At 45.5% G+C, this 23,875-nt stretch overlaps 4 protein-coding genes across 7 annotated transcripts in view; 3 read left to right on the top strand and 1 right to left on the bottom strand.

Moving 5' to 3' along the window:
• Positions 1 to 255: 255 nt before the first annotated feature.
• Positions 256 to 9,873, top strand: LOC105184201 (uncharacterized). Of its 2 annotated transcripts, XM_025298340.1 has the most exons (8): positions 256 to 392; positions 1,225 to 2,219; positions 2,604 to 4,638; positions 4,738 to 5,131; positions 5,699 to 6,537; positions 6,673 to 8,209; positions 8,433 to 8,835; positions 8,910 to 9,873. In XM_025298340.1, the coding sequence occupies exons 2-8, from the start codon at positions 1,414 to 1,416 to the stop codon at positions 9,724 to 9,726; spliced, it is 6,831 nt and encodes a 2,276-aa protein (XP_025154125.1). In that variant the 5' UTR covers positions 256 to 392; positions 1,225 to 1,413; the 3' UTR covers positions 9,727 to 9,873. The 2 variants fall into 2 exon arrangements, with proteins under 2 accessions (XP_025154125.1, XP_011141116.1); XM_011142814.2 differs by having other exon boundaries at positions 2,604 to 5,131.
• A 1,189-nt stretch (positions 9,874 to 11,062) lies between these two features.
• LOC105184194 (putative uncharacterized protein DDB_G0274435) lies at positions 11,063 to 15,114 on the top strand. Its single transcript, XM_011142794.3, has 4 exons — positions 11,063 to 11,217; positions 12,114 to 12,191; positions 13,728 to 14,234; positions 15,051 to 15,114. The coding sequence occupies exons 2-3, from the start codon at positions 12,138 to 12,140 to the stop codon at positions 14,157 to 14,159; spliced, it is 486 nt and encodes a 161-aa protein (XP_011141096.1). The 5' UTR covers positions 11,063 to 11,217; positions 12,114 to 12,137; the 3' UTR covers positions 14,160 to 14,234; positions 15,051 to 15,114.
• Positions 15,115 to 16,376: 1,262 nt separating this feature from the next.
• Qbp-1 (Queen brain-selective protein-1) overlaps positions 16,377 to 23,875 on the bottom strand; it is an 11,696-nt gene continuing 4,197 nt past the window's right edge. Inside the window, exons 1-5 of one of the 3 annotated variants that reach the window (XM_025298342.1) lie at positions 19,035 to 19,057; positions 18,192 to 18,255; positions 18,054 to 18,114; positions 17,888 to 17,971; positions 16,377 to 17,302 (exon numbers count right to left, since the gene is read on the bottom strand). In XM_025298342.1, coding sequence (XP_025154127.1) covers positions 17,018 to 17,302; positions 17,888 to 17,971; positions 18,054 to 18,114; positions 18,192 to 18,241 — 480 coding nt within the window. In that variant the 5' untranslated portion in view covers positions 18,242 to 18,255; positions 19,035 to 19,057 and the 3' untranslated portion in view covers positions 16,377 to 17,017. Of the gene's footprint in view, positions 17,303 to 17,887; positions 17,972 to 18,053; positions 18,115 to 18,191; positions 18,256 to 18,478; positions 18,777 to 19,034; positions 19,058 to 23,875 lie in introns of those variants that run through there. The other 2 variants (XM_011142807.3, XM_011142806.3) reach the window with 2 other exon arrangements.
• The window catches only part of LOC105184195 (E3 ubiquitin-protein ligase synoviolin A), a 9,155-nt gene continuing 8,640 nt past the window's right edge, over positions 23,361 to 23,875 (top strand). Inside the window, exon 1 of the mRNA XM_011142801.3 lies at positions 23,361 to 23,690. The gene's annotated coding sequence lies outside the window, so the exon portion shown is untranslated. The remainder of the gene's footprint in view (positions 23,691 to 23,875) is intronic.

The following is a 23,875-nucleotide window of genomic DNA, read 5'->3' as shown; positions in this document are numbered from 1 at the left end:
CCGTTCGGTGGTGAACCTTCGTGAAGGAAGTTGCTAAAAAAAAACCACCTACCGCGTATCACGCGCGCTTACGTCAGTCGCGCATTATTATTCTCTCTCTCTCCTCCGGCTCGATTCCATATTTTAAGCGGTACGTGCGCTAATGTAATTCTGCGGCGGAGTCACGTGGCCGCCAGACCGTCAGCTAATCAATGGAGGAAGCATCGACCACCATCGTCCGAGCAGGCTGGTAGCGGTGATTCAGTTATGCCACAGGGGTGCACGCACTCGATGGTGGCAACTCTTCCGTGTTATTCCCTTCCCGAGTGCGTAGACACAACTGGTTCTTGGAGCGCAGATTCGCGTTCACAGCACCGCTTGGATTGGCGATGTCGCTTCTCGCACTTTGACAGGTACACGCACGCCGTACGAGCGCCTGATATCACACACCCCGCGTGTGAGATGGTATTGCACCTCGGTATGCACACACATGTGTATTCGTACGCACACAATGCACTTGGAACACCTGTCACGTCACTTTCTGTCACTCCTTAGAGGGTTGCAGAAAATGGTTTCGCGGTAGAAATTGAATAGTCTGAGGCACCCTTATGAGAGCATGTGCGCATCTGCGATGCAGACTTTGAGCAGTAATCTGTTGTGAATTTTCGTCAACAGCTTGCTGGCAGGAATACAATACGAGATCTGTTGGCATAATTTGACAGTATATCGTAGTAACCGCGCGGATTCGTCATTCTGCGGATATATTTCAATGGAACATACTGCGGGTACTGTTCAGCTATCAATCTGCTATCAATCTGCTGTCAAGTTATGCCAGAACACGAGCTTCATGCGGACACAGATGACCGCAAATCTGCTGTGACATTCTGATCGAATTTACCGGTCCAGGGAACATTAATTAAAAATAACAATTTTGTAATTAGATTGTTGCATGCAACGTGATTGTTACATTGCATTCATGTTGTTGAGTGAGAACTTATAATATTTATATAACGTTTACCGTCGATATGTGCTTACTGAATAACATTTTGTTCATTGCTTCTTAATTATTTGTATTATTTACGCGATTTTTCATTACTTGAATTTTACTTATCAATATATTATTATTTATAAAATTACATTGTGAAGCAGTCTATATGTATAATATTTTAATTAATGTTAATATTAATCGCGTTTATATTGCAGTAACATAAAGTTTATAATAATTTTTCTCTTCCGAATATGCAGAGTGCAAGCGCAAATCAGATAAGGATCTCGCTAGAATCACCCGCGTCCTTGAAAGAAAACCTATTGCATGATGCTACGGTGAAATGCGTGACGCAGCAGCAATGCCGCAAGTAGTAAAATTATTCAAGAACAAGAGATAACATCGCACATATTATAGCGTTCACGAGGTTCGCAATAAGGCAATGCACAATGCTGAGTCCGACCAGTCGTCCCGGCCTGTATCCTGGCACAGGATATCTCATAGGGCCGCGGGTGCCTCACGGGCTCGCAGCCGCGGTCGAAGGTCTTACCAGGGAGGTGCTGCGCTACCGTCCCGAGGACATCTATGTCTTCGCGGCCCGCCATTTTGAGAAACTGCTGAAGCTGCGAGAACAATATCACGACGATGATGATTTTACTCGTGAATTTAATCTGTGGCCTACCAAAGAGTCCGGAGATGCCGGAGATACCCAGCGGAGCAGGCGGTCCTTGGACAAAGAGGCCAAAATCCTCGAGAGACGCGGCAAGACGCCTGCCGACGTGGAGGAGAGTCCGGAGGACGTGTCTGTCGGCAGAGAGAAGCGGAAGTCGTCGAAGCAGACATGTTCGAAGAGCTCGTCGAACACGAGGAGAGCCTCGAGGAGGTCCACCAAGGACAAGGATACGCCGTCTGAACCTCGCGCGACGAAGATCATCTCGCAGATGACTGTTCTCCGCAGCTCCAGTAAGACTATCCTGACGAAAGACATTAAGCAAGAACTCAGGAAGAATAAACTGAACTCCGGTGAGAAGGGCAAGCTGTCCGACAGTGTGGAGAAGGGAATTCGATGCGAGAGGCGGTCCAGAACGAAAGTGAAGATGGACAAGAGTGCCGAGGAGGAGATCGAACGCACTGCGATGATGACCGCAGGCAGGACCTCCACTCGAAGACCCTTGAAGAAGGCGCGGCGGATCGAGACCGAGTCCGAGACTGAGACAGATCGCGAAATTGCAACGAGGGACAAACTTGAAGACAGGTATGGTACAATTCTCAGTCAGAATCGTCGTTGTTGATTCAACGTTGATTTCACGTTGAAATGGCCGATGAACCGTTGTTGAACCGACGTTAATTCAACCCTCATCGATGTCGAATCGACACTATGGTTCTGACTGGGTTGCGCAGAGAAAGTCACCTGCGCAAAGTTGAGTTTAAATAAGCTCATGAATTTAGTGAGATTTTAGCGAAAGATTTTAGCAAGAATTTTCCCATCAATGGGATCTTTCAGTTTCATTTGAAATCACTTCAGCGCGGAGATCATTTCAAATGGAACATTTTTCGCGAATTTATGCTAGAGGCGGAGATTCATTTGAATCTGAAGCATCATTTTCCCGTTTACGAACTTCCGTTCTTTGATTACCAGCTACGAGAGAGCAAGCGTTAAGGGCGCCGGTAGTGGACTCAAAGTGGTCGGCGGTCCAAAAATGGCGGCATGGCTCTCCGAACATTCCTCCGAGAGGAAAGTCTCGTCGAGGGCGCTCAGCATGGACCGCATCAGGGCGTATGTCCTGCGTAAGTTCGCGAGCTCAGCGAGCCTGGAGGTACTCCGCTCGCCTACCTACGTGGAGCAGGTGCAGGAGGTGATCGATCGCGCGGCTCCGATCATCAAGGAGAAGTTGGAGGAGATGAGGCGCCCGCGAGGCAAGCGTTCGCGCTCGGTTGACTTCGCCTGGAACGAGGACGAAAGGTTTCGCCGTTGCCCGCGTAGGGACAGCAGGAAGTGCGACCATGATCACGACGACGATGAGGACAAGCGGCGAGGGAGAAGCGGTGACCGACAGTCCAACGACGCGAAGAGAGTCGACGAGGCGAAGGATCAGCCGACGGGGCGGTGTGAGGTGCTATCGAACACGGAGGACGACGAGAGGCGACCAGGAAGACGCAGCACGTCTAACTCCGGGCGAAGGTCGAGGAGACGCGAAAGCGGCGGCGATGACACAGAGCGGAGCAACAAGTCGGAACACGAGCCCAGTGCAGGCCACGACACCTTGGAGGCGAGACTGACCGCTACGCAGAGCATCCTGGAGGGCATCTCGATGTCGACGTCCGAACTGAACGGCCGTAAAGTCGAGCCGGGCAGTGATAAACGCGAAGAACCATCGACGACGTCACCTGATACTTCCGATCACGCAAACGTGGTCTCCTTGCCCATTGTTAGGCCGCCATCTTCCAGGAGCTGCAGGAACGGAGTCACGAAGAACGGCTCGAACGGAGGACTCATTCTGCCGCCGATCTCGCCGGAAGCGCCCAAGTCGATCAAGAGAAAGGACGAGTTGTCGTTGCCGGTCTTGTCGGCGTCCGGCAAGAGGTCGCAGGAGCAGGACATCGACAACGCCAAGGTTGCCGAAGACGGTTCGACGATGCGCGACGTTACGAGTGACATGGAGGACATCGCGACTCTTCCGAAAGACGGGGATGAACGAAACGCGGCAGCAACTGATGCGACGCGAGATCCGAATGGTGGTGGTCAGGACTTGATACCGGGGGATGGAGAAGGTGGTAAAGGAGACGAAGATGCGGAGGAGGAAGCTCTTTGGAAGGACACTTCGTGGGAGCTCACTGGCAAACGTATGAGCGATGCTTCCCTCGATCGAGAACTTGAGGAGCGTCGAGGATCATCAACGAAATCGGAAGAGAAAAGGGTAGAGGAAGTTTACAAGGACAGCTTGAACGTAACGCCGGAAGTGACCGACGTGCCACCGCGGCCGGACTCGTTGGAGTTCGAGGAAGACGAGCGGGAAAAACTTCCGGACGACAGTGACATGCAAAATAACACCCTTGACGGTCTGAAGGACAGGTTGATCGAGATCGAGATGGTGGAGCGGAATATTGAAAAGGCGTTGGCTGGCCAACAGGTCACTACGTGTAATGATGAAGCGGAAAGCGAAGGGAGAAAGTCGACTAGTGTTGAGGAAATGAACGAAGCAAGGAGATCGAGTGATGAGACGCAAAAGATTGCGGATGAGGTAGAAAAGTCGATGAACGGACGAGGAACGTCGAATGAAGAAGAAGGAGAAGAAGAAAAAGAAGAAGGGAAAGAAAATTCGGCAAAAGAAGCAGAGAAGGAGAGCAATAATGCAGAGAAACTTACAAACGAAAGTGAAACACCGAGTGAAAAAAGAAAATTGATGAGTGAAGAAGAAAAGGATAAAGTTGAGGAATCGGCAAATAAAGTGGAAGAAGAGATTAATAATGTAGAGACACCGAAGAGCGAAACGGAAAACTTGACGGAAATGTCGGCAAACGATGTGAAAATCTCGAGCGAAATTAAAAGATCGGAGGAGGAAATGGAAATGTTGAAGAGCGGAATGAAAATAACGACAGAGGGAAGTGAATCGCCCACAACGGTAGCGACCGAAGAGCTGAACGAGGAGAAGGGATCCAAGGATCAAATTGAGGTATCGACAAACGAAACGGAGGAGTCGCCGATTGCTGTGGAGGAATTAGTGGTTAAGCATCATATCAAAAGTCTGGAATCTGCAAACACACGATTTCAGGAGAAAGACGAGCAGTTTGCGGAAGTGGCCGTTCACGGGACGGATGACGAGGACGACGTGTCAAACAGCGAAACTATGGCGACAGATGCGTCGCTACAGACTACAAGCTCCGGAAATACCGCAGCTGTAGATGAATGTTCGAAAGCGAGTCCTTCGACGAATGGAAACAGCATGAGTGGAACGAAAGGAAGGAAGAAACGCGAGGTCAACGAGTTACCGCCGACTACGCCGCTGTCCTTAAAAATTCCATTTTCTTACGTCCTTAGCGAAGGCTCTCCGTGCGAGATCCCTGATACCGTGACGACCGTGATTATTCCGGACAGACCGTGTCCATCTCCCGTAATTCCAGAGATCGAGGATCGAGGATCGTCGGACTCAACCAATCGCCCAACCGGTAGAGTACTCAATAAACACACAACGTTAGATCAGCATTTTAAAACGTTGATTTGATCTCTTCACTTAATGCTCCGCATTTCTCCGCGCTGCGAAAGCGAGTATATCGTCTTCACTTGAAATTTAAAAAATACTTTGAAGACGTTACCTATAAAAGCATAATACGATCTTTCTAAATATCGTAAAAATCAAATTAATCAAATTATAAGAGAAGAAAAGAACGATACAGCCCAATTGCGGATGTGAAATTATTTTTCTGATGAGAGCTTTTTTTTTGTGTGTATGTGTGTGCACACATATATAGAAATTTCATATCTGCCATTGGGCTTTTACTGTTCTTTAGTCTAATTTGATTTTTAATCAACAATCTATAATCATTTTCTTGAATAACGATAGTGTTTTTTTTAGGAACATTAAGATATTAAAATTAATTATTTAAAAACATTAAGATATAAAAGTTAATTGTCATGATATTTACACAATATTAAAAACCTCATCTTAAAATATGCTACACGAATATCGTTGCAATAATATTCCAACAATGATTTTCCGTTTACTTTTTTCGAAGAATTAACCTCTCACGACAGTACCCTGGAAGACGTGTCAAAGGACGAGACGCAACAGGACGAATATGACATGAATGTCTTTGGCGAATACATCCGTCCGGAAGTTAGTGTTCAGAAGCCAGTCGACATTGACTTCGTGCACGGCGCGAGGAGTCAAGACATAGTGATAACCCATCAGGACTTAGACAGGATCAAAGAAGAAGGAGAAGAAGAGGAAGAAGATAAAGAGAACGACAAACAAGCAAAGGAAGAGAGCCATTTAGAGAAGAAGGAAGATGAACAGGCAGTTGCGCAGGCTGAAGGCACGATGAAGCTCGAGGACATTGCGGAGCACGAAGAGAACGAGACCGATGTAGGGACGACTCCCGAGTCGACGAATGTCGAAGAAATTCCTGCTCATCGCGTTCATGAGTACGAAGCTTCAGCCGACAATATCGACAGCATCGGTTTGACGAATGCGAGCAAAACGAACATCGCAATGGAGTCCAGAAGCACGTCGGAGGAGAATGGCAGTAGCCAGGATATCCACACCATGACCACTTCAAGCGACGCGAAGGAGAGCACCGCGAGTAATCAGTCGGCCGGAAGCTCGAGCATCGGCAGACCGATAGTGCCGGAGCTGAATTTGGACTCTCTTCAGGATAACACAGTATCGTCGTTCAAGATGACGGCTAATGGCACGGCGACGAAGGGGAGTAATGACAGCCCGAGGGAGAGCGATGCCACGATGTCCTTGATTGAACCGTTGACACCGGACGAGAGACTGACGATGGGGAATCGACTGGTCTTGGCCGACCGCGAGTTGGAGACTCCTGTCGAGGAGAGTTTGCCGCAGGGTTGGGTGAGTTAATATATCCGTTCCTACTTAAATTCAATTTAAAGTTGAGGATCTGTAAGATTGGCTTAGCGAATTTAACTTTTGACTGATTAATCTCAAACCTGATTATTGCTCAAACCACTGAATTTCTGATTGTAGTCGGACGTTCCGGAGGCCGATCAACTATATCAAGCGGAGCAAGCGGAATATGAGCTGTTAAACAGAGACTCGTTGTCCCCAGAAGCTGTCTTGGATGAAACGAAAGTTCAAGAGAAAAAAGTCGACGACACCGCACGTGTTAGCTCAACTTTGCGAGAGAAGAGAAAGTCGGAGGAATTGGACAGCGAGGAAGAGATCGCGAAGGAATTGATAGGTCTGTTGGATAAAGAAGCGCAACTCAGTGCTGAAGAATCAGATCGCACGGAAAAGAGGTCCGACGACCATCCCGCAGAGGTTAGTCTGGACGTGGCCGATGGAACTAGTCAACCATTATCGGACTCTATGCACTCCGTATCAGTTGACGAAGCAGAGAAAGAAAAAGAAGATGTACCTTCGGAGCAATATGGAACGTTGCACGACGAAGATGTTGTAAGGAGCGAAGTAGTTCGCGATTTGTCAAGCCATTTAGCGGATAGCAGTCAAGAGAACGAGGCTGATAATAAGGCGATGATCAACGAAAAAACTAAAGAAACCAGGTCGGAAGACGAGGAGAAGAAACACGTGGAAAGTAGCCAGGTGACTCCTCCAACAGTGTTTGAGAGAGACGAATGCTTAGTTGAAGATAACGAAACAACAAATCAAGAAACCGAAGAAACTAAATTGGAAGTTGAAGAGAAAGAACACGTAGAGATCAGCCAACTCGCGCCTCTAGCAGAGTTTGAGCAAGACGAGTTTCAAGAAGAGAATGGAGGACATGAGATTGCCGATGAGAAAATTGCAGTCGAACGTAACGGCGACGTTATTGACGACAAGTTCGCCGACAATCAGAAAGGTCTAGGAGACGAACAAATGAAGGATGTTCCAAAGAGCCAAAACAACGACAGTGTGAATGAAACAGAAGAATTCCATGAGAAACCGAAAGAAGACAGACAAGAAGAGTCGGAAGGTCGGGAGCATCGCGAAGAAGAAGATGTGGAGGTGCAAATAGAACGTCAGCATGAAGAATCGAAGGACGAAGAGAAACACGAGCAGGAAGTGTCGAAGGACGGAGAGAAACACGAGCGAGAGGAATCTATGGCAGACGAAGAAAATAAGCAGCAGCATGTGGAAGTTCTGGAGGCAACGAAATCAAGGGAAGATTCGCTGCAGAAGTCGACGGAAGAAAACGAAGACGCTGAACACGCTCCGATCGAGTCGGTCACTCCCGAGGAATCCATCGTCGCCGATAATCATACCGCGACAGTCGTGGCAAACAGACAAGAAGAGAAGATTGACAATTCTCCGGCAAAGTTGGAAAGTGTTCACGGACCGATAACGAGCGCAATCTCGGAACAATCGTCGACGGATCATCATGGACGATATTGGACCACGGCAACGAAGTCGTCGACCGCGGAGACAGTGATTGCAGCTTTTGGTTCGAGTACGAGTACAGACGAGAAGACAAAAGCCCTCGACGAAGCTCCGAAAATCATGGAGAATGGATCGATCGTTCGGGAGAAGGACGATTTTCATTCGGCGGTTGTAAAAATCCAAGCTTGTGAGTATATATCATATTGGGCGGACAAGCAACTTAGAAAAATTATCATTTAGATTTCAGGATTATAATTTTTTAAGACGTTATTATACTTTTTGGACTTCAGTTAATTTTTTGTCGACAGTTTGTTGAAATCAGGAAAGTCGATTGACAATATAAAAATATCGACGATATTGTAAGAGGATCGTCAAACATGATAACGAATAACCAGAGTAATTTTTCGAAGGTATCCGAGGATTTCTAGCGCGTCGTCGCCGGCAAAGGGATCTTCGCTCAGATTCTATTTCCAATGACGCTCCTTTGGCGCAGGAAACTGCTGTTGTATATAACGAGCATTTGATTGCGTCAGAGAATAATCTGAGTTTGCGAGAAGCCAGGAGCGGGCGGCACCGTCTTCGACGAGAGGAGGCTCTGAGAAAGACCACCCTCTCGCTGGAGAACGCCTTCGCCACGAGTCGGCTCCAACACACCGGCGAGTTCCACGACTCCGTGCCGTTGCCGCTGTTCGACTTAACGAACAGTGAAACTAATTCGGATGACTCGGCGAGCGAGCCTCTGGACAAAAAAGCCGAAGAAGTGCAGACGAGAACTGACGCTGCGAAATCCAGCGCGTGCGAAGCTACGAATTGGTAATGATTATTATTAACAATCGGCAATTAAATAAAACATATTTAATAAAAAAAAATGGGAACTTTCCGCGCAGTCACGACGACGAGCGTCACGGAAGGTCCCAGAAGAGTAGCAACGCCTTCGCCGATCGTCCCGAGCTGCCGATCGTGATGCAGCTGTTGGCGGACGTGTCGCGCAATTGTCACTTCCGGATCAACCGGAACTCCGATCCTGACATGAATCTGAGCGCCGGAGGCGCGAAGCTCATAGAACCCGCGTTGGATATTCTGATGCTGGGTTACCCGAGAGATGAGGCGACTCTTCAGAATCGATACCTGAATTTTATCACTAGCGTGGAGGACGTGGGTTCCAACATGGATTACTTACCTGCAGGTGTTGCGACAAAGAGCACGGGCAATATGAATGATGCTCAAGCCTCAGTTACTTCCGGGGAGACTTCAGTGCCTGAATCACTCAGGGAACCCTTGGCCCTTCCGGGTACACTTCAGGGTGTCGTGATTGAGGAGCTGACCAGCTTGGACGAGGCAGCTGGGGATGTCTTGTCGGCGAAGTCGGAGTCTACGAAACAGTCGACCGCGACGAAGACCTCGCTAGATACAAGCAGTTCGGTGCCGCTGGAAGAATATTCTCTCGAGAAGAAGGAAAGTCATGTAGAATCATCGCCGAGAACTAATTCAGATGACAAGGGCAATGTGATCAGCGATCGAAAGAAGATGACGGTCGAAGAAGTAGAGACGAGAAAATCAACGGAAGAGACGTCGCCCGTCGACCGTAACTTACGAAGTGCCGAAGAGGTCGATTTGCATGCTGAGGATGCGAGCGAAACGTCCAACGCGATCTTCCATGACAGCAACAGATACGCGAACGAAGAGGAGAAGGAAAAGACGTGAACTGTTGGTAAAATCGGCGGCGTGAGAGCCCTCGCAGGCAAATTGCCTTAAACATAAATATAGGACATAAACCTGAAGAATCAACTAACGTTTATCGGAAAAATGAAAGAAATATAAAAATATGCTGAGTCTGTTGGCGAACTTCATTTTTTTCAATCAGTGTTTATCGGAAAAATGAAAGAAGTAGAAAAATATGATAAATCTGTTGATGAATTTTCTTTTGGTGGTTCTTATTATTCTTTTTATCATTTTTTGAAATACGTAAACTTAAAGCAATGCATCGATTGATGATTCTTCAACTCATGTTTTACGTCTTACGTTTACGTCACGGCGATTGTTTGTCGCGGGCCCAAGTCGAGGAGCAAGAGTTGTGGTCTGTATGATCAGTCGATTAGTTCCTTCGATTAGAATCGTCGCTTGTACACATATTGTAATTTTTTTACAGCACTTATTGTTCCAGCCTAAAGCAAATGAAGCAATCAATGACGCCACGTTGTGTTTCATATTATTCCGGATTTCCACGATTTTACGAGTTCTGGGTTCTGATTTCTAAATCTGTCCAGAATCACCAGGATTTTCGACTGTCTCAACTTTTGAACGCGTTAAACAATGAAAGTACAGACGACACGAGCAAATTAACTCTCAGGAATAGCTTGAAGCGTAAACATACGACACGACGTTAGTTACTAATATACATATAAGCACATATCGCGTCTATCGACGTATGAATAGATAGAGCGTCTCTACGAGGGAGAAGGCTAATCATAACCCGCTTTTACCACCCACACAACGTGAAGATGTATCTTTGTATACGCAAGGAGTTGCAATAAATTAATAAATTAACAAATTATACATGCAAGCGACTAGCCAATCAATCAATCTACTCTCGTCGGACATTCATCATCCGCCGTAGAAAGATGCAGCGGCTCCGAAGTGACCGATGGTATTTTGCATTTCAACGACAGATGTATCCGCGAGGAATGCAAGAGCAAGCGTTTCAGGTGTGGTTTTCGCGGTACCACGGACCTTGAGCACATATTTTTAGTGCCCGCCGCACTACAGAGAAAGAAAGAGAGAGAGAGAGAGAGAGAGAGAGAGAGAGAGAGAGAGAGAGAGAGAGAGAGAGAGAGAGAGAGAGAGAGAGAGAGAGAGAGAGAGAGAGAGATGAGGGGGAACGAATGGTGATCAGTATCGTCGTCATCGCAAACGTCTACCGAGTGAAGATCCAAGGTAAGGGTACGACGTCGCGATGACGTCAGTGGACGTCGCGACGCCGCCGTCGCCGATGCCACTAGTTGCGACTCGTTGCGCGTAGGCATTGTCGAGACTTGACGCGATCTCTCCTTCTCTCTCTTCTTCTCTCTCCTAGTCATCGTTGTGTATGTGTTAGTGTTCACTAGCTTAGTTGCTTGCAGAACAAGTCACGCTCTCCGATTAAACACGAGCGATCAGCTCTCTGTGACTTTGTCACGTACACCCGTTATTTTGGAGGTAAGTAAGGTCAGCGCACGCAAACGCGATGGAAGACGATACGAATTAATCTCGAAGAAGCGTAATGCACAGGCTCGTGCTATGTGAGTTTTTATCTTCCTTCTGATTAAAATTACGTTGGCGTGTGTCTTTTCTTGTTCAACTTGGAATTTCTTTTATTCACGACCTGTTCGATCGTTTCCGTAGAGCGCCAAGCGCGCACCCTCATTAGAAATCAAAAGCGATACGATCGACTTCCTCTATGATGTTGTCTTCAGCTGCTACTTCTTCTTTCGTGACTGTAATTTAAGGTCGACGTAGTTGTTACAATTTGCATGGGACATTTTGCAATTTATATATAGAACAAGATTTACATAAGACAATAGAGCAGAGTTCTTACAACTTACATAGATCGTAAATAAGAATAACGAGAATAAGGAGAAACGAGCAGAAGAAGCATTATCGGTGTCCGAGATGACCGATCGGACGACGTATATCGATCTCGAGCATGTTTTCGTGTTGATGAGGATAGGAAAGTTATGCGCGAGATTAAACGCGAGATCAAACGATGGACGCAAACAAATTGGAACGTTCTTGACCATTCGCGCGTGAGCGCGCGGACTTTCGTCGCACTCTCGCGACCATCAATCATCAATTAGCATACGCTGGTCTCAGCAACGGCGAATATACCGTGACGTGAGCGCCGAGCTCACCCACGAGAACAAAATTAATGCTCGACCCGCGTCATATTACGAACGCTTTGCCGAGATCCTCCACGCGCGGTCCCTCCATTTCGATGCGACAATTGACGTCTCAAATAGAGAATGAGGGACAGACAGAGGTTCTAATAAATTTCAGCTATTATATGCAATGTCTCAATGAATTTCAATTGTTACATATGACGTTTGCATAATTAGATCGTCCACTTGTCCATCTTCGAGATGAAACCCCATCTGTTAACAGACGAGAGGAGAAGGAATAAAATCACGACGAAGGTAAAAGTGTTTCTTTGCGATTTGCTTTTGCTTCGATCGTGATCTCCGATTTTTTCCCTCCCGTGAGCGTGAGATCAATAAAGCCAATTCAATTTTTTTTCGGAAATGTCTCCGACATTTCTTGTCATCTACATTGTTTTTAATATACGTAATTCTTTTATTTCCAATTGGTGTAATATTTCGATATTACTGACGCGTTGACTTGACGCGAAGCCAATAAGACGTAGATGATCTCTTCGGGGCAGAACACGTGCGGAAATCGACTGGAAAAACCAAAGCTACAGTCTGACGTGTATCAGATGGTTTGATTTTCGACTTATTGCTCGTCTCATTTACTCGAATTCCACCATAAATAAACGACACGACGAATATCCACCGTGACTGCACTCGAGTCTCGGTTTAAGCGTGAAGGCCGTCGAACGTGGTCGTGGGGATCGCCTCTGCCAAGTTTGTACGAAATTAACCATCCTCGGACGTACGGCACACGGAATAAGACATGAAAAGCGATCGACAGCGATCTCCTCCGCCCAACTAGTGAGCTCTCTTTTTCTCTCTCTCTTTCTTACGCGCGCGCGCTCGCGCGGCAGCGAGCTATCGTTGCACAAGGCGCAGGCGCGATAGATCCATCTTTCGTTCGAGACGGATAACGTCGGTCGCGCGTCAGTTCCCCATACCGCCTCTAGCCAGGAGGACGTACGATAATAAAAAGAGATCGCTGTGATCGGAAGTGAGAGGAAGTGCTTTCGAACCCTGGAAAGAAAATAGATTTCGTGCAGACTAGTTCTCGTCCCTCGTTTCGAGATCGGCCCCTGCTAAAAGGATCGAGAGAAACATCAGGACTCCTCAGGGATCGATATTCATAACCCACCGTGAGAATCTATCGAATCTCCCGCTTGATCGCGAGACTCGCTAGAGTCTATGTTTTCGTGAATGATTTATGTGATCGGCTTCGCAATTTTCTATGTATTACTACGATCCAAACTGCGATTTTCCAAACTGATACACCCCCTTCCACTCTCTTAAACCTTCAGCCGAAGGATCGAGATCTCTTCCCCGAAGAATCTTTACGAAACATTTCTCCCTTTTTTTCTCTCTATTGCATCAGTATTTACATATGATTGAAAGCTTTCCATGGTTCATCGCACCTCTCCGCTGCGACATTTCCGCTTCCGTTTTGGAACAAATCTTCAAAACCAATTTAGAAAATCTGCGATCTGATTCGGCCTGCGGTTAATCGACCTCGCCAGAGGAACGCTCGAGTTGATTTGCCCTATTTCCAGGAGCGATTTTCACGACCGATCGGGATTAACTTCAAACTGTGCTTCCGTTTCCGTTCTTAGTATCGATCTCTGTAAACGAGACGCGGTGCAGAAGCACTCGATCACTTCCGTAAACGATCTCTTCGTAAACAATCGTGCGGAACATTGAGTTTTCCCAGAATCGCGCTTCATCGGAACTCCCTGGTGATCCGGCTGGACGTATTTTAACGGACACGGAGCCTCGCGAGATCGCCTCAGACGTTCGTTCATGTCACAGACTCCGAGCGAGGTGGCCGATGAGATGAAGGCCAACACGGCGGCGACGAAGATTCAGGCTAACTTCCGCGGATATCGCGTGCGCAAGCAACTGAAAGAGTCGTCCACGTCGCAGCGTCGTCGCCAGCAGCTGGGTCAGCAGCAGAAACAGCAACAACAGCGGCAACGGGAGAAGCAACCGCAGCAGACGCAGCAGCGAGACCAGCAACAGCTCGGCGAGTCCCAGGAACAGCCGAAGCCAAAGAACGCTTTCCTGAAGAGACAGAATACCCGCGAGGCACTCGAGGAGAAATCTGCAACGAAGATCCAAGCGGGCATTCGCGGTTTCTTAGTGCGGAAGAGGCAGCAGGCCGTCCAGGCAGCGGCGACGAGGATCCAGGCTGGCTTCCGCGGCTTCCGGACGCGGAAATTGCTGAAACAAAACGGCCAATAAAGGCTTTGCTAACTGTCTTGGCCTCTTCCTGCCGTTTGAAGAGGCGGCGACGAGGGGCGTCGCCGTGTACAAAAGGTGCTTCTTCTAGTATTGTATTGTATTGTATTGTATACAGGTCGGTGCAAAAGGTCCGTCGGGTTAAATGGATGAGGAAATTGTCCCATTTCGAGGAGTCGATTTCTTACAAATAAAATCATCGGATATTCCTCCAGTTATTCAATGAGAACTTCTTTTTTTCCTTTTCATACTTGAACTTCCTACGAAAATTGGATAGAAAAAAACGATAAATCCTTTTGTACCAACCTAATACGATCTGGTCAGAATATCAGTTATCAGTCAAAAGATTTGCTTTGATAACGCAGACAATAACAGCGATCACTTGACTGATGAACAGTTTGTTTTCATTGAATAAACAAGTCAGATTTAACTTGAAAATCGAACCAAACTTTTCGATTGATCCGATATATATATATACATATATATATATATATATATATATATATATATATATATATATGTCGCACGTTCTAATAAATTCTTACGAAAAGCTTCTTCGCTCGATCGAAAACAGCAAGAATCTTTGCATCGAACTAAAGAGTCACGGCAGCACATAACTCTTGCTTCTGTCTGTGGAGTGTAACAGATCGCGTGCTAATATTGATTAAGGCATCCATTAACTGCTAACAGAAGAAAAAAATGTAAACAGCTGCACATGTGTGTCCACTGCATAACTCGCTTCTTGTGGATGATGCCTTTGCGCATTGGTTTAAATATAACGTCGAGCTTTCCGAGCCCTTGACCCTTAAATTCTCTGCACCGCATTCTGGCACGTATCTCTCTCAGCCTTCTCATGTATTTATTCTCATACCATGTGTCCTTTTGTTTTTTCAGTATTTTGCGGGCTCGCTCGTGACTCAGTGACGGAGGTGTAGACGAGAATAATAATGAGTTGATTGAGCCAGTCAGTTTACGGTATCTTTGATATGCGCCCTTTTTGGAGATTTTAACTTCGCCGACAACCGTACTGAGAGAATTGACCGGCAAATCAATGCACGAATCGCTGTCTTTGTGGAAATCGTCATGCCTCATCTTTTGCTTTCGTTTAATTTGACTTTCTCTCCATTGATGACAATTAGCGATAAAAACGATGACAGAAGAATGATAGACCGAAGACGATGTTACCTGAGGAAGAAGAAAGCGGTCGACGCCTACACAGGAATTAATTATCCTAACGACAGGAGTTACTCTTGAAATATTTTGTTATTATTTCGTGCAATTTTTTTATGTAATTAGCGCGCGCGTATTACCATGACGACGCGAGTAGATGTTGAATATATCGAAAATGTTTCGTTATGTTGTATTATTTCGGATCTGTAATAATCTCGTGGATATTTTTATGACATATAGAATATAATCGTATATGTACAATGTATACTTTTCGTCTAAAACGTAATTACTCTTATCGTTTTCTAATATTCTAATATTCTTTTAATATTTTCATTTTCTCCTTTTCTCCTTTTCTCTTTCTCTAAAAAGCAATAATATAAATGTAAAAATATTTTACAATTTCGTTCCAATTTAGCAGATAATAAATCTTCAACCCCCATAATTATAATAATTATAATAATAATAATACCCCCCATAATTATAATAATAATTATTATTTCAGTATACATATATTTATACTTATTGATGTGGAAATAGCAAAGAGCTAACCCGGCGCTTCAATACATTGCTTAGTAGAAATTAATTTGTTATCTCTCGATCGTGACCGCAAACAAAATCATTATTCATTATGTTAATGCGTCACGGATGAGTACACCAATATCTCTGGACAATCTCGACTGTGAAGAAAAAGAGGCACATCACCTTTGACATCCACAACAACATGACCTGAAAACATATTTATATAAACGCGATATTTTGCTGAATTGGATTTCTTTACGACGGAGGACGGAAAGAGGCATCACGCTCCGCTCCATGCAGAGGCTGACACAGCTGAGAGAGACGAGCGGATGAAAAAATTCAGAAGAAAAAGAAAAAGAAACGAAGAATATTCTCATCCGTCGTTGCAAACACAAGAATTATTTTTGCACGTTATCTCGCTTGCGTGCGCGTAAACAAATCATTTCGTCCTATTTATCATCATGAAGCAGCTACTTCGTTTTATTCGTGTAGGATAGGAGATGGATCGGTATCGATCGATAACGCGAGATATGTATGCAGCCAATTTTATTCTGTTTTCCGTTACATAGAGGCGGCGTTCGCCAAGCATTTCACGGCTCACCGCCGTGATAGGAAACCGAGAGCGAGGTGTGTCGTATGGTCCCTCTTGTGGTATTCTTTCGTCCTGAAACGCATCGCCCATGCCGCGAGTTGTCACCGCTTAACACACGGCGCTCTCGGTTTTCAGCGGAGATCCCACGGCGATTTGCGTACGTGGGAACATCAACGAGGATCCAATTCATCGCTTCGAGCGCGCATTCCGCGAGAGATGCGATTCACAGCCAAGAATCATGCGGGGATGATTCATTGTGTATCTCGCGAGATCAAGCCAGCCCGCGCGACACGTGCGTGCGCGCGTGTGCTTTATCGATACGTGAGTATATAAGAGAGGATAATACACAGTAATATTAAAAAGAAGAAATCACAGAAACTGCCATTAAACGCGAACAGGGGCGCCATCGTCTTATGCGAGCGGATACGGCGTGAGACCTGCACGAGTTGTGTATCACAATAGTAGTTACCTAATAAGATTATACCGTAAAATAAATAATTCGGAAAATCGTTAATACCCGCGTTTCCTCTCCCTTTCTTCCCCCCCCCTCCCCCCCTCTCTCTCTCTCTCTCCCTTACATTCACTTTCGTTTCATATTCAATCCTCTCAATCGTCGTTCATCCATCTGTCTTCCTTCGATCAGTCGGCCGTCCGGTGGTCGGTTCTCCATGTACCTGTTGATGAAGACTCCGTCGTTTATCTCATGGTGACCTCGTTGCTCCAAGCTCTGATGAGGCAGACAAGACTTCGTGAAGCACGTGAGGAAGTCTACACTGCAGCCGACGCAACGATCGCAGATGCAGAACATCCCTTCGCCACATACACCCCATGACTGACTCGGACCTCCACAGTACTCGCCGGGACCCTGTAAGTGAAAAGCATACAATAGAAACGGACGGTGTTGGCAAGGCGACAACGATACATAATATTTCTCGATTCGCGTTTCTTTTCGCTGGGAGAGTTTTGTCGTATTTTAATAAACAAACGAAATTTGTACTATTCTAAGCTTTCAGCAGATATTTGATTGATAAAAATTAATTTTAGCTGAGAGACGCGTGCAAGGATGTGTTGAAACAGCGAATAATTTGTAGTAAATTTCTTTCGACAAGTAAACATATCTTTTCTTTACATTTCAAGCTTGCACTAATCACCAAATAGTTGCTATGTGTGTTGCATGACTGAGCATTTTTACCACACCGGCTTATCTCGTAGCCGGCGTGCAAGAGGAATTCTTTGTTTCAAGCGAATTAACTTGCTCAGGGGGTTCTTTCTCTTGCGAGAAATTTTCATATTGTGAGTTCTGCCGAGATGGAATATGATAAATGCAAATTTGCTAACAAGGATATTCAAGTACATAGCTGATTTTTAAATGGCGTCGGGAAAGTTTCTTAATGTCACTGTGGCAACCCACAGTGTGGATACCCACGTATCGGGTAATGTCAATACTCACCCGTCGGCATTCCTCGATGCCACAGAGGGCAGACACGGTGACACCATACTTGCATTTGTCACACTCGTTGCCACATCCCGTGCACTGAGAAGAAAGCAATTTGATGATAAAAATCGCTGCTTTACTTATTTTTTTTTTTCATTCAAAAAAAGTTTTTTCAGCGTACCTCTTTTGATCGTATATCCTGTCGTTGCCAAATCATCGGATGAGCGTAACATTTACCGATTCTGAAACATCCCTTATGTAATGTAAACATTCATAATATATATTATTTATACAGATATATATTGTTGCTTCTACTTACAGGAAAATGGCGGCCAGAAGGGCGATTATGTGCGATTGCAGGATGAACATAGCGATTCACCACTCTGCAACATAGAAACGTGCGACACACGCATTAAAAGTCTCTCCTTCGTGCCTCATTTACTGCGACATTAAACAAATTGCGAATATGTGCGTTTTTGTGCAAAACTCTTGCAGATATATCTGCAACTAAGGAAATAAAAACAAGATGCTCGTGTTCTCGATTTATCTCTTCGCGTATTGAGTCCGAAAACTCTTCTCAGATGTGAATAATCTGTCTCCATTTACCGAGCTCGTTCCACCTTTTGCTTCAACATCTGGACACAACCCAAAGCGACCGAACGGCTCGATTCGGAAGTGTCGAACGCCCACGAGATATCGGGCCTGGTAACACTGTAGTACGAGCTCGACTTCTCATCGCCAATGTTCCACGTATTGCAATCGCGAATCGGCACCGAGAGCATGTAGAATGAACAGTACGGTAATGAAGCTCTTCTAAAGTGCGCCGAGATATTTCACAGGCAGTACGATCGCGTTTCGACGAAAGACCGAAAGGTCCATCCAAGGCACGCGTGCGCTCTAAATGTGCACTCAATGTCTGAAGCGAAACACTCGGAAATTCATCTTCCGGGAAGCAGAACACGTGAAATAATCATAATCCGCGTTCACACACTTTGTGTCAGACCGGCCGAAGAACAACAGGAGGAAATCTCCAGCGCGCGACGTGTGGATGCTTATTGCAAGATTAATTCTTCCTAGCGATGGTGCACTTTCTCGTGCCAATTGCGCTGTCGAAGCCATACGGCTGTGTACTGTTTACTTTACAAGAATGTCATCTGTCAACCTATGATGATCAACGTCGACGATGGTGACGACGACGATGAAGCTGCAGCCCGATGTAAGAACAGCGACATGGAAGCCGCGGGAAAGCGTTTGGCTGTGCTGACGACTTGTCTCGCGAATTAAACGGACAAAACTGATGTCCTATATCAACCAGGGGAATCCCCACTCTGTGCATAGTGAAACGGTTTAGCCGCAGCCTACATGACTCTGGGGGCAAAGACTACCGGCGAGCCGATTTATCGATATGCAGAAGCGAAAGGGCAGCTCGCGTTCACTCCCGGCGCGGTATGAACCCCCGTTTTTCAGGAGTGGCGACTGCGTTTCCGCCGCCCTGCTCTTAGCCCAACTTCGCCTGAGCGATGATATGTCGTGTTTTGATGTAACCATAAAAAAATACTGCTACCGACAAGAGTCAACGTAGGTAATTGTATCGCAAGAGCAATACATTTCGACGAGTTATCCGCGTTGGCTCTTATTGGCCTCGATCTTTTTTTATAATTGCATATCTGAGAGCTCCTTGTTACTTAATCATCCATTTCATTATAATACGCTTAGGGTCATCATTAGGATCTCTCGAGGCCTGGAAAATCACAGGCGAGAGTCTAAGTTTCATATGAATTGAGAACGATCGAGAGAGTAACATAGCGTATATGTACGTGTGTGTGTGTGTGTGTGTGTGTGTGTGGGAGATAAAGATTTTTCCAACTGGCGTTGTTTGTCGACGGCATGGTTGTAAATAAATATCGTAATAACACATATAATAGACATCGGTCTCCCTCGTGTTTGTACGCGCATGCTACCTTTTTGCCTGATCTTTGTCCAATTTATCGTTCGCTCGTCGTGGAGCGTCGCAATTATATTTCAAGCAAGCCTCGATAACGCCAAGTAAATTCGTCTCGCGGACGAGTCAGATATGGAATCGTAATTCGTACCGATCGTTCGGTTCAATTGGTCGCATTCCGCAAATTGCGATCGCGAGAGAACGCGACCAAACGGCATCGAGGAATCCTTAGCATTAAATAGAGGCGGCGGTTACGGACTTGAAACTTGCCGGGTTCGTTGACCGAAAAAGCACATTATTTCTTGAAATGAGAGCAACAAGCAGGTTTCTTTTGCTACTTCGTCTTATTGTTGTTCTAACAATAAACGCTCCTCGTGGCCACATGATCCACTTTTCTCGCTGCACGGAGCCTCCCTTCGTTCCTCCCGCAAAGCTTTATAAACATTCGTCTATAAACAAGGAAACTGCGTAACTGACTCAGCGCATTGATACTCCCGCGAATCTTAAGGTCCCCTTTACGTTTTGCAAGTGCCTGTTGTGTGCGTATATAGGATGTCCGACATAATCCGCGTACGTTCGCTTATAGTTCATAGGTAGAACTCATCAAACTGGACAAAAATATCCTTCGCAAATTACTTTGCAACCACGATAATCACTGAGATATTAATTGGCCTTTATTGGCAGGCGAAAAAATTCCGCAAAAGTCGCTTCTTAATATCGAATAAACAAATTTGTCATATCCGAGGTTCGTTTGTTTGCAAAATGGTACAGAACTCTTCTGTCTAATTTGAAGTCAGACACCTCGTATGTACATGCGCATGCGTACGAGTATGTGTATGTGTGTGTGTGTGTGTGTGTGTGTGCGTGTATGTGTGCAACAATGAAAGAATAGCACGTCCGTTTTTCGTTCCCCTTCCTCTCATCGTTTGATACGATGATCGTCTTCTGCCCCCTTTGCAGCTTCACCGTTATTTGTATTAGCAATTTTATCGTCTTTCTACTACAATCACCGTGCACTGTTATCCGTACATGGACATATCTCGCCGCGCGACTCGCTTCGCAATAATAATCTCAACACGCAACGATGCTAATCCGACTCCCCTGATTCTTCACTTAATCACACTTTCGTCTTTGGACTCCCGGGTGCGCGGCGATGCGGTTCGTGCGATCGTTACGCGTGATCTTGAACGAGCCATAATTATTTTTTCACGCGGCTTCGCTGCAATATTGTTATCTGTGTCAGCGCGTCTAGTCATTCTAATAATATCGCGTGCCAACACCGCTATCGGCGAGCGTACAATCAACGTGCTTTTGCAACAACAGCATTACAACAAGTGAAAATAGCGATACAGCCGGCGCCTTGTGTAATATTTCGCCTCGAGCACGAATGCGTTGTAATCTTGTTTGTATTTTCAAACTTCTTAGGCCTGCACTCATGGCCGTGCTTGAAACTTATTGTGCAAGTGATACGCCCGAGCTTGAATTAAAGTGAGATCTGAGTTTTTTTAGTTGAATTATATAATGCACATGACATTATATTTGTAATCGAGAGACTGAAAAACTCACATGCGGCTCCAGATTGAAGCTTGATTCAGTGGAATAAGGTTAAATATAAAAACTTTACATTTTAAATTTCACTAATTTAAAATGTAATTAAATTAAGTTACAGTTATACAGATGGGGAGAAGGAACGAAGTTAAGTAATAATTACCGAAAGAAAAATATCTGTAATTTTGTTACAAGTAGTCGAATTACTAATCCTGATTATATGACACATTATACTTGTAATCGCAATTCAACTGAAAAGCTCACATCTAACTCTAAATTCAAATTATAATATCTCACGTGAGATAAGTTTTAAATAACAACTATAAATATATCTCTTAGGATATACGTCACACGTTCTCCGTGTGAGAAGAAGAGAAAGGAGTAGATGTTATGAGCACATAAATCTAGAAGCAATTCTTTCTTACTGTCCCTTCTTTTTGTTCACAACAAAGCAACCGGTGCAATCATTTGCAGAGGTGCGGCTATTGTGAGTCGTCGCTTCGAATCGCGAGTCTTTCTAAACTCTGTAGGACGGCGCGAAAATAGATTTGCAGGCGGCGACTGGCCTCTCGGTAACTGAAAATGCACGTATCACAAAAATTGGGTCAATAACACAAGGGCAGGCGCATTTTTGCAAGTAGAATCCAATTTTGTATTTCCGAGGACAAACGAATCTCGAATATTATTGTTCGCTGAAAAGATGAAATCGAACACGCAAATATGTCGAAGAAATAATTTTCAATTATATTTAAGTCGTCTCTTCCTGCGCCACTAGAAAACATGGTTTTCCAAAAGGAAAAAGAATTCGCATAAAAAAGGAGCTACAGTATTTAGAAAATTCCTCTTGTCGCGATGACAGAGCGCAATGCAATTTTCGTATTAAATAAATAACAGTCGGACTGTTCTCCGATCGCGTGATAGGTGTAAATATACGTCATGACTTCCAATCCTCGCGCAAACAATATTGTTGTCGATGCAAGTGTTGAACTGGCGTTTATTTTCGTGGTATCGTCACGCCAGGATTAGGTCTCGCGTGGTCGGAAAAATTGTCAATATTCAACGTGCTAGTGGCCGCACCACGCGATCAACGCTACCGGGAATACTAGCGGAATCACCTCGGCTATAATTGCGCTTCCTGCGGCCGTAAGTGCTGAATGACGCGTATTGCTGATGACAATGAGGGACTCTGCGCATGGCATTTTCATTGAATTTTTACAGAACCGGAAATCGCGCACGCGCGCGCATGTGCGCATCCTGCTGAATTAGCCCGCTGAGTTGTGTCTGAGCTATAATTTCTCTCGCGTCTCTCGCGTTCTTGAATCCGACAGCATCCCTCATGTGAATATGCGCGCGCGCGCGCGCGTGAGGGAACGATACTTGAAATCTACCCTGAGAGAATTATAGTTAATCTCGCTAAAATTAGAGCCACTTTCGGGCCGCCAACTATATCTCTCTGTTGTTTTAACGAAAAAAAGTAGCGACAGCAATATGAGAGAAAATGTCTGTAGAAATTTTCGCGGATTGGAAACGGCGATTTCGCGCATATCGCCCGAGACGAAACGCGACATCACGCTTCGGCCTGCTAAGAATAACCGGAGAGATTTGCGTTGCTCGACACCGATGCCAAATTCTCTCTCTCTTATCCTCTACGTTCTCCTCTCTTCTCCTCCTCTTTCGCTCGCTCTCTCTCTCTCTCTCTCTCTTTCTCCCTCTTTCTCTCTGCATCCCGCCTATATGTTTTCTTGCTCTCATTGCTTCTGTGCAACGTTCGCAATGTGAACTGCGAACTTTTTCTCTCTATTCTCTTCTACGTTTTCCGATGCTCCCTCTCGTTCGCTCTCCTCTTCTATAGCGAACATTGCGCTTCCTCTTTTCGTCGTTCGCTCCTTCTCCGACATCTCTCTCCATTTTTCATCCTTTCTTCCCTCTCTTCCTCTCTCTCTCTCTCTCTCTCTCTCTTTCTCTCCCTCTTCTTGTTTTCATTTCTGTCACACGTACGTACACTCACGCACGCACACTTTTCGCGTCTTGTCTTCTCGTTGCTTTGCTACTCGACAGAGATCGACAGAGCGGGTTAGTATCGTACCAGTTAGCATTCGTTTTGGACGTGTGCGGTCTGACGGGAGCAACGAGCACCTCCCACATAGTGGGGTCACAGGAGGCGCGGTTCCTCCGGGAATGAACTCGAGTCTAGTACAGCACTCCAAAAAACTCTGAGAAAAATTGAAAGAGTGCGAAGAAATTCATTTCCCGCTGTGAGACTCGCGAAGGACGCGTCTTCTTTCTTTCTGAAGGATTAAATACCCTTCCCTTCGACGTCGTCTAAGAGTGAGTAGCTTTGGTACCGTTAGTTTCTACGTCGGAATGGTGGTCAAATTGTTTTGCAATAATGAATATTATTGAATCATTAACTTTAGCTAATCTATGCTGAGCAGATTGTCATTGAACATCTTTAACATTCCATCAGAAAAAAATCGCACCCGCACATACGCGTACATTTTTTTAGGATCTCA

The sequence above is a fragment of the Harpegnathos saltator genome, unplaced genomic scaffold (genome assembly GCF_003227715.2).
Source record: "Harpegnathos saltator strain DR-91 unplaced genomic scaffold, Hsal_v8.6 scaffold215, whole genome shotgun sequence".
NCBI classification, from domain to species: Eukaryota; Metazoa; Arthropoda; class Insecta; order Hymenoptera; family Formicidae; genus Harpegnathos; species Harpegnathos saltator.
Note: the sequence above shows the minus strand (reverse complement) of the source record. Positions and strands in the feature narration are given on the sequence as shown.

Coding starts and splice junctions, on each gene's coding strand:
- LOC105184201 (XM_011142814.2), top strand. CDS start 1,414: ATGCTGAGTCCGACCAGTCGTCCCGGCCTGTATCCTGGCACAGGATAT. Junction 2,220..2,603: donor AGGGACAAACTTGAAGACAG/GTATGGTACAAT, acceptor TTTGATTACCAG/CTACGAGAGAGCAAGCGTTA. Junction 8,210..8,432: donor GGTTGTAAAAATCCAAGCTT/GTGAGTATATAT, acceptor AATTTTTCGAAG/GTATCCGAGGATTTCTAGCG.
- LOC105184194 (XM_011142794.3), top strand. CDS start 12,138: ATGAAACCCCATCTGTTAACAGACGAGAGGAGAAGGAATAAAATCACG. Junction 12,192..13,727: donor GGAATAAAATCACGACGAAG/GTAAAAGTGTTT, acceptor TTCATGTCACAG/ACTCCGAGCGAGGTGGCCGA.